Source organism: Rana temporaria, chromosome 3 (genome assembly GCF_905171775.1).
Source record: "Rana temporaria chromosome 3, aRanTem1.1, whole genome shotgun sequence".
Classification (NCBI taxonomy): Eukaryota; Metazoa; Chordata; class Amphibia; order Anura; family Ranidae; genus Rana; species Rana temporaria.
The window spans coordinates 396,668,242-396,684,790 of NC_053491.1; the positions used below are offsets into that span (position 1 = coordinate 396,668,242).

At 42.6% G+C, this 16,549-nt stretch overlaps 1 protein-coding gene across 5 annotated transcripts in view; it reads left to right on the forward strand.

Annotated features, from left to right (window-relative positions):
- ADD2 (adducin 2) overlaps nucleotides 1-4,937 on the forward strand; it is a 126,974-nt gene extending 122,037 nt beyond the window's left edge. For 4 of the 5 annotated variants that reach the window (XM_040345857.1, XM_040345859.1, XM_040345856.1 and 1 more), the window contains one exon: nucleotides 4,080-4,937. In XM_040345857.1, coding sequence (XP_040201791.1) covers nucleotides 4,080-4,357 — 278 coding nt within the window. In that variant the 3' untranslated portion in view covers nucleotides 4,358-4,937. The remainder of the gene's footprint in view (nucleotides 1-4,079) is intronic. The other variant, XM_040345860.1, reaches the window with a different exon arrangement.
- Nucleotides 4,938-16,549: the final 11,612 nt, after the last annotated feature.

The window sequence follows — 16,549 nt, forward strand, 5'->3', positions numbered from 1 at the left end:
GGGAGTTCACCCGAAAAACAATTTTTAACATTAGATCGAGGCTCATTTTGTCAAGGGGAATCGTTTTTTTTTATAAAAATCGAAGCAGTACTTACCGTTTTAGAGATAGATCTTCTCCGCCGCTTCCGGGTATGGTCTTCGGGACTGGGCGTTCCTATTTGATTGACAGGCTTCCGACGGTCGCATACATCGCGTCACGAGTAGCCGAAAGTCGGTGCGGCTCTATACGGCGCCTGCGCACCGACGTTCGGCTACTTTCGAAAAATCGTGACGCGATGTATGCGACCGTCGGAAGCCTGTCAATCAATTAGGAACGCCCAGTCCCGCAGCCCACACCCGGAAGCGGCGGAGAAGATCTCTCTCTAAAACGGTAAGTACTGCTTCGATTTAAAAAAAAAACACCCGATTCCCCTTGACAAAATGAGCCTCAATCTAATGTTAAAAATTAAGTTTTTGGGTGAACCTCCACTTTAACAAGTGCTCATGTCCCCCACATTTTGGTGAATCCATACCCCTTTGCTGTCAAAACTTTAAATCATCGCTGCACATGAGGTACTATTGGGAGGTATTCCACCGCCACTGGAAGGTAATAAAAGGACAGCAATACTGGATTATTAGTAAATGCAGACTAATAATAGTTGTCTGCAGAGGTACGAATCCATGTTACTTTTTGTTTAGAATACAGAATATAGAGATGCCCAAATCACTTCTCTGCTGTGGGGTTTTTCCTTGACAAAATATGAATGCAGAAAACAAATGAAAGAAAGCACAAGCCTAGTGTGGCTGGATTATGAGGCACAATGGGGTTGATTCACTAAAGGCAAATAGACTGATCACTTTGCAAAGGAAGTTGCACTTTGCAAGAGAAGCTTCCCCAGAGCTTAGTAAATATGGTGAAATTTCACTTTGCAAAGATTACCCAATCACATGCTAGGGAAATAAAAAACGGTAAACAACGTTGTTTGCAAAATGAGCAGTCTATTTGCATTCAGGAAATCGCCCCCGATATGTCTAGTACATATAACGCATGCACCAGCTTTGGAAATATATAACAAGCAAAAGTACCTCAGAAAAGGCCCAATTACCATGACTGCTGAGGCGTAATGGGCCCAGGCACAATTAACTGTAACATAGATGTATAGAAAACCTTCCCCCTTGCCCCCTCACCCCATTAAATAAACACACTACAACCATTAGGTTGGAAAGGGCAAGGCCACAGCTTTATTAAAAACTAACGTGAACACTTTTCATCCAGTGCCAGTCACAGTTGTACTGTGAGCACACAATTATAAAAAGAGAGAGGGGCCTGTCTTTACCATCAGTGCTGGACAGGCCGCCTACTTCCGATTTCCATCAAGGGCATAGCCCATTACAGCCATTTAATGCTGGCAAAGTCAAGAAACCGCAGCAAGCAGTGACATACCAGAAAAAAAAGGGCGGTAGGGTAGGCAGCTTTTCCGCCACGTTCCTTGAAAAGACCCAGAATTCCCTGGGGCAATACATTTACAGAGCTCAGGCCCATCACATCCCCCATAAACAACCAATCCTTGGTGACCACTCAGCCACTTTGCCCTGCACCTGGCCATGCCCCCATCAGTCATGGCTCTCTTTCCCTAAGGGGCTCAAGAGGCCTTCATTGGTACGGTGTGTTTTAGGCACATTTTTCATGTGTTAACAGTGATCTCTATATAACGTGTGTTTTGATGAAAGATGCAGGAAGCAGGATTAATTTTATTTTTTTCCAATAACAATTTTATTGATCAAAAGTTTGTACATACATAACTTACAGTCCTCCAAAAAAAGGATGCAGATAGAGACAACATAAAAAAGAAGGCACAGTAACATTAACAGAGAGTGCTCAATACCTTTGTTTACTGTAGTCTGCTATATCAGCTTGTCTATCGATTCCGATAGACGGTTCATTTTTTATGGTACTGCACACTCCCTAAACCCATTTTGTACAGTGCAGTTTAAACAATAAAACAGAAAATCAGAAGCTCATACCACATGAATTTGCCTTTAAAAAACACATGAGCTTCTTCTTGTGATGGTGACACATCCAGAAGTTAGAGGAGGGGACGCACACTGTCTTGAAATCCTTCCGTCCCTCCGTTGCCCATTTATTTTTCTTGTATTTTTACTCTGTTCTATCTCTTTCTCTGTCGCTAGGTAGCTAATAGCTTACCCTCTTTCCCTCCATATCGGTTTCCTATATCTAAAATGGCAATGGCTGTGCAGAGTTTTGTATAAAGTCAGTCAACCTTGTTTGAAGTTAATCTATCAATCATTTTAAAAGTACAATTACTGATAAAAATGAATGCTAGAAAGTGCCTGGCCTGCTCATACCATTGTAGGGTGGAGTACCTTATCATTTGTGCCCTATTGAAATGGTTGACACTTTGCTAAAGTGGATGTGAGGGCAAAGTCAACAAATTAAGCACAGTTCCAGGTATTGAGTAGTGTTTTTTTTCCAATTTTGTTTTTGCATTAGCACATATGTTGAGAACAATTTATTAGATTTACAAAATACTAGAGTCTCCAACCCTGAGGGAATATTCTTCAATCACATAGTAGAAAAAATAATTTCCATCATTTGAATCAGGTTTCGATTTATCTGTCTCATAAGCCTGAGCTATGCTGCCTACCAAATGCTGTAATTGGGCAGCCACATAGTATAACCATGGGTTGGGCAAAGCTACACCAGGGCCATTGTAGCTGTTCTAGTTTGATTCTAATGCTGGCCATACACTATACGAAAAATCGGGCGAAAATCGGTCGTTCAGACAGTTTGTTCGTTTTTCGAACAGTTAATGGGCACAATATCGATAATCGCTTGGACGTTTTTGAGCCGAAAAAACGAAGAACAAGTTTGGAAATTTTCTGCCGAACGAACGATAAATCGGAAGGCTAATGTGTTTCCTGTCCGAACTTTCTGCACTAGGTATATGTAAAAAAAACTAACCAAATTTTTTTAAATTATGTCCACTGAACGATTTTTTGGTCATTACATGATGGCACTATCGTTTGCGCTCACGACCGAACGTTCGTTTTTCGAAAGTTCGTTCGGACGATTTTTCGTGGAGTGTATGGTCAGCATAAGTGGTCGGTTATGCCACAGCAAGGTCACAAAAATGGAGTTAACAATCTGGAAGATCTTTAACGGTATAACCATAGGGGTATTATGTAAGAAGTACAAACGTTGGGGCATGAGGATCATTTTTATAAGGTTAGCCAATAGCCATACCTCTAAATCATGTAAGCAGGGGAACTATATCGAGCTGACAGAAGTCAGTAATAATTGGAGTAACCTGGTTCATTCATCTTTAAGTAACAGACCTTATTAGGCTAAGTTCAGAAGACTTGATGAAATAAATCATCTGTTTAGTGCAGTGGAAGAATAAATACGGTATATATATATATATATATATATATATATATATATATATATATATATATATATATATATATATATATCGATATGATATATCTATATATATATATATATATATATATATATATATATATATATATATATATATATATATATATATATATATATATATATATGTAGAACATTTTGAATTTTAAGACATTGTATAAAACTGCTGGGGGAAAAAAAGTGAATATACTTTCCATACCAACTGGTCAAAACCTAGTGACTTCTGGTCCATGAGCTTTATTTTAATTGATGTAGTCAGCCCCATAGACTTCTACTAAGACAACTACTTGAATGCAAACAAAAGGACCCTAGGAGAACAGGTGAACAGCGAGAAGTGGAGATATTTTGCAGCACTGCTGCCAGTGAAGGACACCTTAGAGGTAAGTCAATTTTAAATATACATCCCAAGACACTGCTATTTTAGGCTTCCTGAAGTTCTTCTTTAATTATGAAGGTAAGGCATAAGCATCTAGTTTACATTTTGTATCACATCCCAGGGGGATTAGGTACATCCCCAATGTTTGAATTTTATATTATAGATTAGAAAAATAATTCAGACACTGTTAGTTAGAGAGGAAGTCTTGACACAATAACAATGCCATTTTCTACTCACGGCTCCATATTTTTTGTCTGTTTAAAGAAAAAGAGAAGAAGGAGGACGCACCATTACCAACAGAAACTACCGAGGAAAAGGTCCAACCAGATGTGGTGCTAAATGGGAAAGAAGAGGATCAGCCTGCTCAAGAGGAATCTGTTCAGAAAGTTACAGAAACCCCCAAAGGGAAAACTGAGACGGTGCCCAATGTCTCTCCAGAGGGGTCCCCGACTAAATCTCCCTCCAAAAAGAAGAAGAAGTTCCGTACTCCCTCATTTCTAAAGAAAGGAAAAAAGAAGGAAAAGGAGAAGGCCGAGTCTTGATCTCCATGTCTTCGAAGACTGATGCCTGATGCAGGGGTATGCCCAGACTCCTTCACTTCCTGAACCATGGCAGTGATGGCTCTGTTCTGTACTCACGTTGGAGACAAAGGTCTGATGGGGGGGGGAGGGGGGGACTCATTCCGGAAGAAGATTTTTCTATCTAGGGGATTTGAACAGCCTGCTCCAGTACAGCTCAGTTACTGCGTAGACATTTGGGACCACCTGCTTAGAAAAACAATGACATTTTTATATTTGTCTTACACTGTAGTAGGCTTCCTTTCAACATCTCTCTACCACAACATTTGGGATTTTTGTGGTTTGTTTCAAAGTTTTATCATTATTTCATTTGAGTATTTTTGAGTGAAATGTGCTTACTTTAGTCATGTGGCAGTGAAGAGGGTTGCATAATGGTTGCTGAATGCCTGCCCTTATTTAAATGACATCATGGGTGGGATTTACGAGAATCAGACCCTCTGTTAACAGTGAGTTGTCTGGTCTCTAATACATGCATTGATCAATCCTCTATTGCTATTTAATGTTATTTTAAATGCATTTTTCTAGTACATATTTTCTCTTGGCATTGTCAGTAATTCTTTTTCGTTATAGCACTTATGGACTGGAAATGCGTACAGCTAGATGGGTAAAGCCAAGTCTGTGTAGTCCTCAATTAGCTAATATGAAATAGATAAGTAATAGCTCTATTATAATGTGTTGACAGAAAAACATGATGCCTATTAAGGTGAATAGCAAAATACAGTTAGGCCGAGTAGTTCAATCAGGTTGCAATCTGTATGGCAAAAATTTACATATCTTTTAGGAAACTTCGAGCAAATTTCTTGAAAAACTTTGAAGCACCCTTTAGCTCCAGTCTGAGAGTGGTAAACCCAGATCTTACAGCAACACTGTCATTGCACTAAACATTTGGTAACATCAGGGCTCAAGTCCTGCGGGAACGCGTGGGAACGGAGTTCCTGCACTTTTTTCACAGCAGGAACGCAGTTCCCTTTGCAGGACTAGAGCAGCCAAGAGCAGCCGAGCCACCCGAGCCAATTCTTCATTAAGCGGCGATGCCCAGCTCGAGTCACTGTCAGGGGCAGGCGAACCTTAGTAATTCTTTATGTTACTGGCTGCTTCCTGTATATGGATTCATCGGGTAGTGTGCGGGTATTCCGTCACTTCCTCGATACCGCAATGTCTCCTGGGAGCTTTTGTCATTGTTCCCAGGAGACATTGCGGAGGTCTGCCGCAAGTTATCGCGGGATTTAGAAAGAACTTGCGGCCAGTAGCATAAAGGATTACTAAGGTACAGTGGATCGGGGAAAAAGAAAACATGCGGTTTAGTAATTATGCATATGAGCGTATCATTTTTTTTTTTTTTTGGGTGGGGGTGTGGATCTTGGGTGGGAGTTCCCACACTTTTTTCCCCAGGACTTGACCCCTGGGTAACATCCCAGTAAAGCAAGACACTAAATTCACTAAAGTGATAACAACACTTTTCTATCAACATTGTTCCATTAACATGGCCTGCACCTAATTCATGGCCTGCGGCTGCAACATGTTCTAGTAGGATAACTGCCAGTTCACAGATAATTAAAGAATAAGTTCACCTTTACACATATAAAAAGGGGAGAACTGCCGCTCCAGGTGAGTGTACTAAGCAAGTAATGTCCTCTCAGAACCAGATGGGTGCCGGCAATGCACGAGGCAAAAAACGTTGAAACGAAGATATGGACAGCCGCACACCAAAAAACCTTAAAAAGGTAGCCTTTTAATAGTAAAGGAAGGAAAGAAAGCACTACAAAAAACAGCAAGCAGTGGGGTATGTAGCTGACGCGTTTCGCACTGGGGTTCAGTGCTTAGTCAGTGTGAAATGCGGCAGCTACATACCCCACTGCTTGCTGTTTTTTTGTAGTGACTTCTTTCCTTTACTATTAAAAGGCTACCTTTTTCATTTATTTTGGTGTGCGGCTTTTTTACCTTTACACATATAAATGCACACATTTTTCAGGTAAAAAAATGTGCATTTATTTTTTGCAGATCATTGCACCAATGATTAATAGATCGGGGGTACAATGTCAGGCTCCTGCAGCCACTGCCTACAGCTTTCAGCTGTTATATGGGCTTTCTGTTTGAAAGCTGTAGTAAGTGTCAATGCACTACAGGAGTGTTCAACAGAGCCCTTGTAGGGAATTACAAGTAGTCTGCTGTGGTGAAAGACAGGACTTGTAGTCCATTTATTCACAGATCCATGACGCGACTGTGTGGGCAGAACCCCACACAGCTGCATGGTTTTTAAGTTGTGATAGCGGCTGCACTGTCATGGAAGGGGGGGGGGGGGGTCATGCAGGCATTACCATTGGGATCAGTGGGGTAGATTCAGGAAAGAATTACGCCGGTGTATCATTACGCCGGCGTATCCATAGATACGCCGCGTAATTCCAAAGCTGCGCCGGCGTATCTATTTTCTGTATTCAGAAAGCTAGATACGCCGTCATTAGCCTAAGATACGACTGGCATAAGTCTCTTACGCCGTCGTATCTTAGGGTGCATTCTCACGCTGGCCGCTAGGTGGCGCTTCCGTAGTTGTCAGCGTAGACTATGCAAATTACATACTTACGCCGATTCACAAACGTACGTGCGCCCGGCGTTCGTTTTTTACGTCGTTTGCGTTAAGGTTTTTTCGGCGTAAGGCTGCTCCTGCTATTAGGAGGCGCAGCCAATGTTAAGTATGGACGTCGTTCCCGCGTCGCGATTTGAAAATTTTTACGTCGTTTGCGTAAGTCGTCCGTGAATGGCGCTGGACGCCATTTACGTTCACGTCGAAACCAATGACGTCCTTGCGACGTCATTTACCGCAATGCACGTCTGGAAATTTTAGGGACGGCGCATGCGCAGTACGTTCGGCGCGGGAACGCGCCTAATTTAAATGATCCATGCCCCCTACCGGATCATTTGAATCACGCCGCAAATTACGGAGAAAGTGCTTTGTGAATACAGCGCTTGCTCCTGTAATTTACGGCGGCGTAGCGTAAAGACGATACGCTGCGCCGCCGTATCAGTGCGCGCCCCTACCTGAATCTACCCCAGTGTTTATGCCTCCAAGCCCGGATGTGAATGGTGTTTTAAACACCACTCAAAACATTGCTTAGTTTTGGATAGAGTGGAAGGGTTAGAACTACTGGGTCTGGGTTCCCATTTAGAAGTTGACAGGTGTTAAACAAAACAGAAAGTAAGTGGAATTAAAACTTCAGATTCAGATCAGATTCGGAAGGAAGATGAAGATAAACATTTGTTCAAGTAGATTTTGGTAGGGTAGCCTGGTAAACACTATCTGTTTTTTTTTTTGTACTGACAACCTGATGTTAGTACAGCGATCTCCCCCGCTGAGCTATTGTGTTCTGACAGGGACAGAACAAATCAATTAGCTCTCTCAACCATTGGCTGAGAGCACTGATCGGTTGCCAATAGGCAGATCTTTTTCGGTCATGCCTCTTCTACAGAAGCCGGCCATACATGTGGGCCAAATGATGCCCGATCTTCGGCCTGTGTGTATTGCCCTTTAGAATATCAGGATTTCAATGTTGTCTGTGTCCATGAAGATTTCCCCTCACTTCCTGTCTAGCTAATGGGTGTCAGACAGAATAGAGAACAGAAATCTTCTTTATGGGGACAAAGAAAGAATTTAAAGACATTCTAATGTTTCCCCCTTCTAGCAAAAAATCCTAACAATTAACTTCTCTAATTTGCTCCCTTTTGGTCTGGTAAGTGTACCATTCAAAATGTTTAATTATATCTTTTTGATGAGTTAAAAAATACCTGTTGATCCAGACAGAAATTTTGTGAGCCGATGACTTCTTTTGATTTCTGCATGTGCTGTCTTCTGAAATAGTTCTCAGCTATCTCTGAGGACTACAGAACCACGCCCCTTTGTTATGGACAATAGGAGAAAGACAGTGTTCCGTAGTTCTTTCTTGTTTCTGTTGTCCTAATACAGAAAGAAGAGTGAGCGTTGTCACCCTAGGACAGTGGTCTTCAAACTGGGGCCCTGGAGCTGGATGTGACCTTTTGGTTGCCTCTCTCCAGGCCTTGGGGCACTACTCTATCCACAACTGACACTAATGATGGGGCACTATTCCTCCCACTGATACCAATGATGGAGTGCTATTCCTCCCACTGATATCAACTATGGGGCACTAATTTCCCACTGATACCAACGATAGGGCACTATTCCTTCCACTAAAACCAATGATAGCCCTTTGTTTAGAAAGTTTGGAGACCCCTGCCCTTGCAATGTATTATTGGCTGGATAACCAGATGCAAATAATGGAGAGAAGCTTGAAAACAAAAATAAAAATAAAGTCTTTCACACCCAAGGACTGGGTGGCTATAATATATTATTGTTTTTCTTTTGGGTTTAGATACACTAAAAAAACCTTTTGGTTGGGCTTAAGGGCTTCAAGACAGCGGGCCGGATTCAGAAAGAGATACGACGGCGTATCTCCTGATACGCCGACGTATCTCTGAGTTCCGACGGTCGTATCTATGCGACTGATTCAGAGAATCAGTTACGCATAGATATCCCTAAGATCCGCCAGGTGTAAGTGTTTTACACGTCGGATCTTAGGCTGCAATTCCAGGCTGGCCGCTAGGTGGCGCTTCCGTATTTTTACGCGAGGAATATGCAAATGAGGAGTTACGCCGATTCATAAACGAACGACCGCCCGGCGCTTTTTTTTTACGTCGTTTGCGTTCGGCTTTTTCCGGCGTATAGTTACCCCTGCTATGTGAGGGGTAGCTAATGTTAAGTATGTTCCGTTGTTCCCGCGCCAAGTTTTGAAATTGTACGTTGTTTGCGTAAGTCGTTCGCGAATACGGCTGGACGTAATTTACGTTCACGTCGAAACCAATGACGTCATTGCGACGTCATTTAGAGAAATGCACACTGGGATATGTACACGGACGGCCGTTCGTAAAAAAACGTCAATCACGTCAGGTCATCACACATTAACATAAAACACGCCCCCCCTTCCACATTTGAATTACGCGGCCTTACGCCGCAACACATACGTTACGCCGCCGTAACTAAGGGCGCAAGTTCTTTCTGAATAAAGAACTCGCGCCCAAAGTTAGAGCGGCGTAACGTATCGGAGATACGTTACGCGGGCCGGACAGATACGCCATTGTATCTGAATCCGGCCCTACAGCTTGATGAAATCAATGTAAATGCTAGATGCACACATTGCTCTTTAGACTAGGGTTTACCAACTGAAGCCTGTGTTAATTTGACCTATCTCATGGCAGCCAGTAATAACTTATCATTCACTCACCTAACTTCAGGACCTTGAGATGTTTCTAGTTGGGAATCACTCAACACATCCCAAAAAAATGCTTACCTTGTTAAATAAGCCTTCTAATTAAGAACCCATGCCTCAGTTTTGTGAGCGGGACAACAAAATGTCAATAAGTACAAATACAATGCTTGTGCAAAAGGGAATTGAAGAACAGTAAGGCCCGGTTCACACTGATGGGACAATCGCTCCAGCTTTGGCGCACTTGTCTCATCAGAAGTCGGACCCCATTCAGTGCAATGGAACAGTTCTAATCGGTTTTGACTTGTGTCGCTCCGACTTAGAAAAAGGTTCCCGCACTACTGTTGGTCCGACTTTGGTACAACTTGCATTGACTTCTGTTAAAGACGTTGCATGCAAGTCGTGGCGAAGTCATACTGGGGTCCGACTTCAAAGTCGTGTGGAACACTGCATCCCTTTAACAGGGTATTTATGCCCAGGGGTGTAAAGTATCTACCACGTGACCACTGTGATTGATCAGGAGCTGATCCAGTCTCAGACAGCTAAGCCACTGTGCTGGGATCGCGCACTGAACGTGCAATCAGCACTGAAAGCACTGCCACCCATGGACGCATATGTGCAGTGTGTGGGCATTAAAGTCCACTCCTTTGTCACCACACACATACATGACATAGGCAGCAAGTGGGTGGTTACAAAAGCCATTACTCTTCTATTTTTAACAAAAAAATCTACTCTAGCTCATCAGTCATATAGGCTACTATCTGTATAGTAGGAAGGGTGTGAATATGTAAACCACCTGTTATGTTAATACCAATGTGCATGCTGTTTAATACCCAGGGGGTTCTTTAAGAGGGGCGGCAGGCAAAAAAATAAATAAAAAAAAGAGGCCTGGTCTTTAAACACTACCTTGCTTCTGATGGACCTAAGGCTCTTCTGCACCCTCACAGGCCCAGAGAAAACATTTGGGACAGGTAAACATCTATCCTTTGCTCTACTGGAATGTAAAGGGGTCCTTTCCCCTTAACCTATATTCACCTTATTGTAAAAATGTAAAATAAAAAATAACATGGAGTCCACAAGAAAGTCATCCTCTAATTATTTCATCCATATATAGGATGCATTGTAAGACATACATTGGCTTTTGAGGTAGATGAGAAGAAAGAAAGTTCTCCAAAAGGGACACAGACATCAATAAAAACACCTTTTAGTGCAGTGGAAGGCTAGAACCTGTTTCCAGTCTATGCTTCCTCACGTCCTGTATGGTAACAGAAAAGAAAATGAAGGGAAATTTCCCAAGCAGGGCCTCAGCTAGCAATAAAAACACAAGAAACGTTCTAACCCTACCTCACTATCAAAAACTTAAAAGTTTGGCTGGAGTTACACTTAAAAGCAAGAGATGGGTTCACTTTCTTTTATTCCACTTTACCCCAATTTGCAAATAAATTGCAACTCCAGGCAAATCTTAATCATGCAGTTAAGTTGTCGCTGCCAAAATCACTCAACCAATGTTTTTGACTGAAGCCTCGTACACACGACCGAGGAACTCGACGGGCGAAACACATCGTTTTCATCGTCGAGTTCCTTGTTAGGCTGTCGAGGAACTCGACAAGCCAATTTTCTCCATTCCCGTCGAGGAAATAGAGAACTTGCTCTCTTTTTGGCTTGTCGAGTTTCTCGACAGTTTCCTCGACGAAAATGTACACACGACCGGTTTCCTCAGCAAAAAAATATCTCCTAGCAAGTTTCTTGATGGTTTTTGCCGAGAAACTCGGTCGTGTGTACGAGGCCTTAGTCCTGCTGCAGCAGAGATTGAGGATCTGGCTCTGCTGTCTGGTAGAGAAGCTTAGATCAAAAAATTAAAAATCCGTTGCCACATGCAACTGTGCAGTTTGTCTGGAGTTCAACTTTAAATAAAGTAGAACTAAAGGCAAAAAAATTGTATCTTAATTGTTCAGTAAAGAACAGTCTTGATATTCATAGACCCACTTCAGGTGATATTTTTAATGGTGTAAGGGCTTGTCCACGCTTGACTAATTTTCGAATGCTTAACAAAACCTCCTATAGCGTTAGTATGGGCTTTAGTATGGGTGTTAGACTTGTGTCAATGAGCTTTAGTATGGGTGTTAGACTGGCGTTTTACAATTCTTAAAAACGCACCCAAATGCCCTATGTGCAGTTGTGAAGCGTTTAATGAACGTTAAGGCCTGCCAGGGTATTTGCAAAGCGTTACCATAGACTTGAATGGGAGGCATTGAAAGGCTTCAAACACCTCCTGACTTGACATGAGGCTTCAATTTTGAAGCAACACTGACGTTTCATGTTTTGATAGTGTGAACAGCACTATTTGCTGTCCATTGTATCATTTGCATAGGCGTTTGAGTTTTTTTTTTTTTAATGCCCTTATAGCCTGCTTTTAACCACTTAAGGACCGCCTCCTGCACATATACGCCGGCAGAATGGCACGGCTGGGCACATGTACGTACAGGTACGTCCTGTACTAGTACCCAGCCGTGGGTCGCGGTCCAAAGCTCCGGGACCAGCGGACCCGATCGCCGCTGGAGTCCCGCAATCGGTCCCCGGAGCTGAAGAACGGGGAGAGCCGTGTGTAAACACGGCTTCCCCGTTCTTCACTGTGGCGGCTGCATCGATCGTGTCATCCCTTTTATAGGGGGACACAATCGATGATGTCACACCTACAGCCACACCCCCCTACAGTTGTAAACACACTTCAGGGAACACATAAACACATCAGCGCCCCCTAGTGGTTAACTCCCAAACTGCAATTGTCATTTTCACAATAAACAATGCATTTTAAATGCATTTTTTACTGTGAAAATGACAATGGTCCCAAAAATGTGTCAAAATTGTCCGAAGTGTCCGCCATAATGTCAGTCACGAAAAAAAACGCTGATCGTCGCCATTAGTAGTAAAAAAAAAAAATTATAAAAATGCAATAAAACTATCCCCTATTTTGTAAACACTATACATTTTGCGCAAACCAACCGATAAGCGCTTATTGCGATATTCTTTGCCAAAAATAGGTAGAAGAATACGTATCGGCCTAAACTGAGGAAAATTATTATTTTTTTTATATATTTTTGGGGGATATTTATTATAGCAAAAAATATTGAATTTTTTTCAAAATTGTCGCTCTATTTTTGTTTATAGCGCAAAAAATAAAAACCGCAGAGGTGATCAAATACCACCAAAAGAAAGCTCTATTTGTGGGAAAAAAAGGACGCCAATTTTGTTTGGGAGCCACGTTGCACGACCGCGCAATTGTCAGTTAAAGCGACGCAGTGTCGAATCGCAAAAAGGGGCAAGGTCCATTAGCTGCATTTTGGTGCGGGTCTTAAGTGGTTAATGCCAATGTGAACTTAGCTTAAGGTGGAAGGGGTTTGCCTTCTGTGTCCCACTGGGAAATTCTCCCATCACTTCCTGTCCCCTAGCTAAAACAGGAAGTGAGAGGAAACCCCTCTGAAGTAAGGGAATCTGATTGTCATCAGAACTAGTGTTTCATTAGAAGATTTCCACTCTATTTCTGTGTCTTGCTGACATTCCAAAAAAAAAATATTTCTTTCGCTTTTGGTAATAATAAACAAGACAAATTAAGAGAGTGGCTGTCCCTAGCGGTGACATAGTCATCAATAAAAACATGACAGATCTTCTAATTCCTCTCCACTCTATAAAAACTAGAAAAAGAAAAGCATTGCCTTTATACTTTAGATGAGTTTCTAGGTGTTTTCCATGACAGTTCAACAACAGAAAAAAACATTTGCTTTCAGAAGGGCCTGCTTAAATATGCTGCATTAAGTTGCATTGAAAATAAGTCCTATCTGCTGTATTCCGATACGTTAACGGATTAATTCACAAAATGCAGTTAAAAATTTACAATATGCATGCTAAAATGAACTGAAATGTGCCAACATGCATGCATCTGGATGAACAAGCACTAAATGAAGGAAAACTCATATCACTATGGGTATATTAACTAGCAAAAGGTGAAGACAAGGCATTTTTTCTGCTCAGATTGCTTCCTGGATTTCATCCATCAGAGGTAGAAAATATTGCAATACTCAGCTGTATTTATATACAAGAGCACTTGGAATTGTGTGGTCGGAGATTGCTGCAGGTCCTGAAATCAGACCTAGTCTATGCTGATCCCTTATTAAAAGCCCAGTGAAGTCGTTTTCACATCAATGCACTAAATTCCACCACCATCACCGGTCTGCAGTGTCATGCAAATACTGAAATGTGGGCGTCTATTACAAAGTACCACATATTAAGTCCGTTAATACTGTTCATGATCTACGTTGTAATGTTTATTACTACGGCTGTACTATAGAATCATGCAATCATTCAAAATGTCTCCTCCTTTACACACAAAGCATGGGGAAAAGCGCAGTACTGCACATACAAACCTGCATCCCCTACCTGTAAAAATGCTGTGCAAGTATAAACGCATGCACCCATGTTCGTCATAAATGCGTGTTACTGCATGAGCATTGGTTTCATTTCAGATGCCAAGTCATTAAGGAAAATACCTTTCTTTGGACCGGACTGTTATCTAATTTTTCTTCAGCTACATTAAGCTTCTAAAACTTAAGCCTCTTTTACTCGTTCATCCACAGCCATATACCATCGGATTTCTGCAGTAAGTGTGGCCAGGTGTTGGCAATTATCTATGACCCTGAATATCGGATGAAAAATACCGCGTTCGAAGCGATCGTACGATCTGTCGTCCGATTTTCGGATTGTGTGTATGGGCCATCAGCCTGCAAATATCAATGACAGGCTGACACTGCTGCGGCATGTAATCCCACAAGGAATGCCTACATGAGGTTAGAGCAGTGTTTCTCAACTCCAGTCCTTAAGGCGCTCCAACAGGTCAGGTTTTCAGGATTTCCCTTAGATGAAACAGCTGTGATAATTACTAAGGCAGTGAAACAAATCAAATCACCTGTGCAAATAAATGGACAGCCTGAAAACATGACCTGCTGGGGCGCCTTGAGGACTGGAGTTAAGAAACATTGGGTTAGGGCAGTGTTTCTCAATTCCAGTCCTCAGGCCCCCCCAACAGGTCAGGTTTTCAGGATTTCCATTATTTTGCACAGGTGATTTGATCAGTTTCACTGCCTTAGTAATCACCACAGCCTTTTCATCTGAGGGAAATCCTGAAAACCTGACCTGTTGGGGGGGCCTGAGGACTGGAATTGAGAAACACTGGGTTAGGGCATAGGTGTGTGCAGCCTATTTCATTAGGAAGTGCACCCCAAAACTCAAACACACGTATGTGTGTGTGTGTATATATATATATATATATATATATATATATATACACACACACATACATACATACATACACACACACATATACACACACACATCCGTAAATAAATGTAAACGAACATTTTTTAATTATAAAAAAAATAAAATAATGTTGTAATATATTTTACATCTTATGGCAGAACCAGTTAGAGGGAGATATTTCCCATGTCCCCACCAGCACACAGAGCCATAATCAAATGCACATGGCAGGGGCATTTTATGAAACCAGTGGGCGAGATCACTGTCCAAGATCATGAATTGGTCCCTTATGCCGAAGAAATAAGTGTGGCATATCCAGCTTGCTGCAGCAAAAGTTGTGTGCGATTTCCCAGAGCTGTAGGTAGCACCCGATGCTTACATAGTACAGTAAAGGTGACCGATGATCGAGCCCCCCATTCATACCGGTGTGGCTTTGAAGTCACACTACTCAAGCATGATTTTAAAGCTGCACATCAGTGAATTTGCAATGCCGATTTCATTGCGGTTCGCTGCTTCTTACAACAGTAGTCTATGCAGGTCGCAATGAAATCGGCAAAAAGTAGTACAGGAAACTTTTTCCGAGTCACTGCAATTTGAACGGTTCCATTGCCCCGGCATTGGGGTGTGACTTGTCATGCAATTTGGAACCAACAAATCACACCGGTGTGAACAGGGGCATAGGGGTTAATTGCCTTGTGTGGCCATTAGGCTCCCACTCAGCTCCTTCCTGACAGAGTTGCCAATCCCCACAGTTTTTTTTACTGACAAAACATGAAAAGTCTACTGACAGAGGGCATTTCTTTTATTTTGACTGAGAACAAGAAATATGACAAAAACTCCCTTTAGAAATAAAGAGGGGTAGGAGATAGAAGAGGGAAGGAGGGGGAGGAGAGAGATAGGAATAGGAGGAAGAGGGAGATGGGCAAGTAGGAGATGGAGAGGGGGTGAGAGAGAGAAGAGGGGTGTTCAGTATGTGGGCTACTCACAATCATGGCCCCAGGTTGGTCCTCCCGAGGCTCAGGCAGCCAGGATCTAGACCTGCTGTATATTTAAATCTGCTGCCTTCACAGCAGTGTGTGCAAGTCAGGGGGTAGAGTCTTGGCAGGGCAGACATAGCAGGGATAGTAAGGGAGGCGGAGTAGAATCAGCTTCCTCCGTCCTGTTTGTACAGCTCACTGTACTGGGCTTGGACAATTGGATCGGCACGGTACAGTGCACCCGCCCCCAGCTCACAGGCACCCCCTCCCCTGGCCGGCAAGGGAGGCGACATAGCAGATCTAGCGCTGCTATTAAAATAGGAAGGATTACTCATGGTTGCACATTGTATGATCCACTGAATGACACTGCTGCACAGGGTGTGCCCAGGCACATCCATAGCACCCCATGCACACGCCTATGGGTTAGGGACAAATGAGCAGCCCTGTATACAGAAAGTTTGCATCCAGGGCAGCTCATCTGTCCCTAAACGCAGGTATTCGCTCTATGTGCAATTACATGGGAACAGATGCTGAGCCTGTTGATTTATACAGGCGGAGGGTTCGCAGCTAATCACAAACACCTGACCTTATCCACCCAA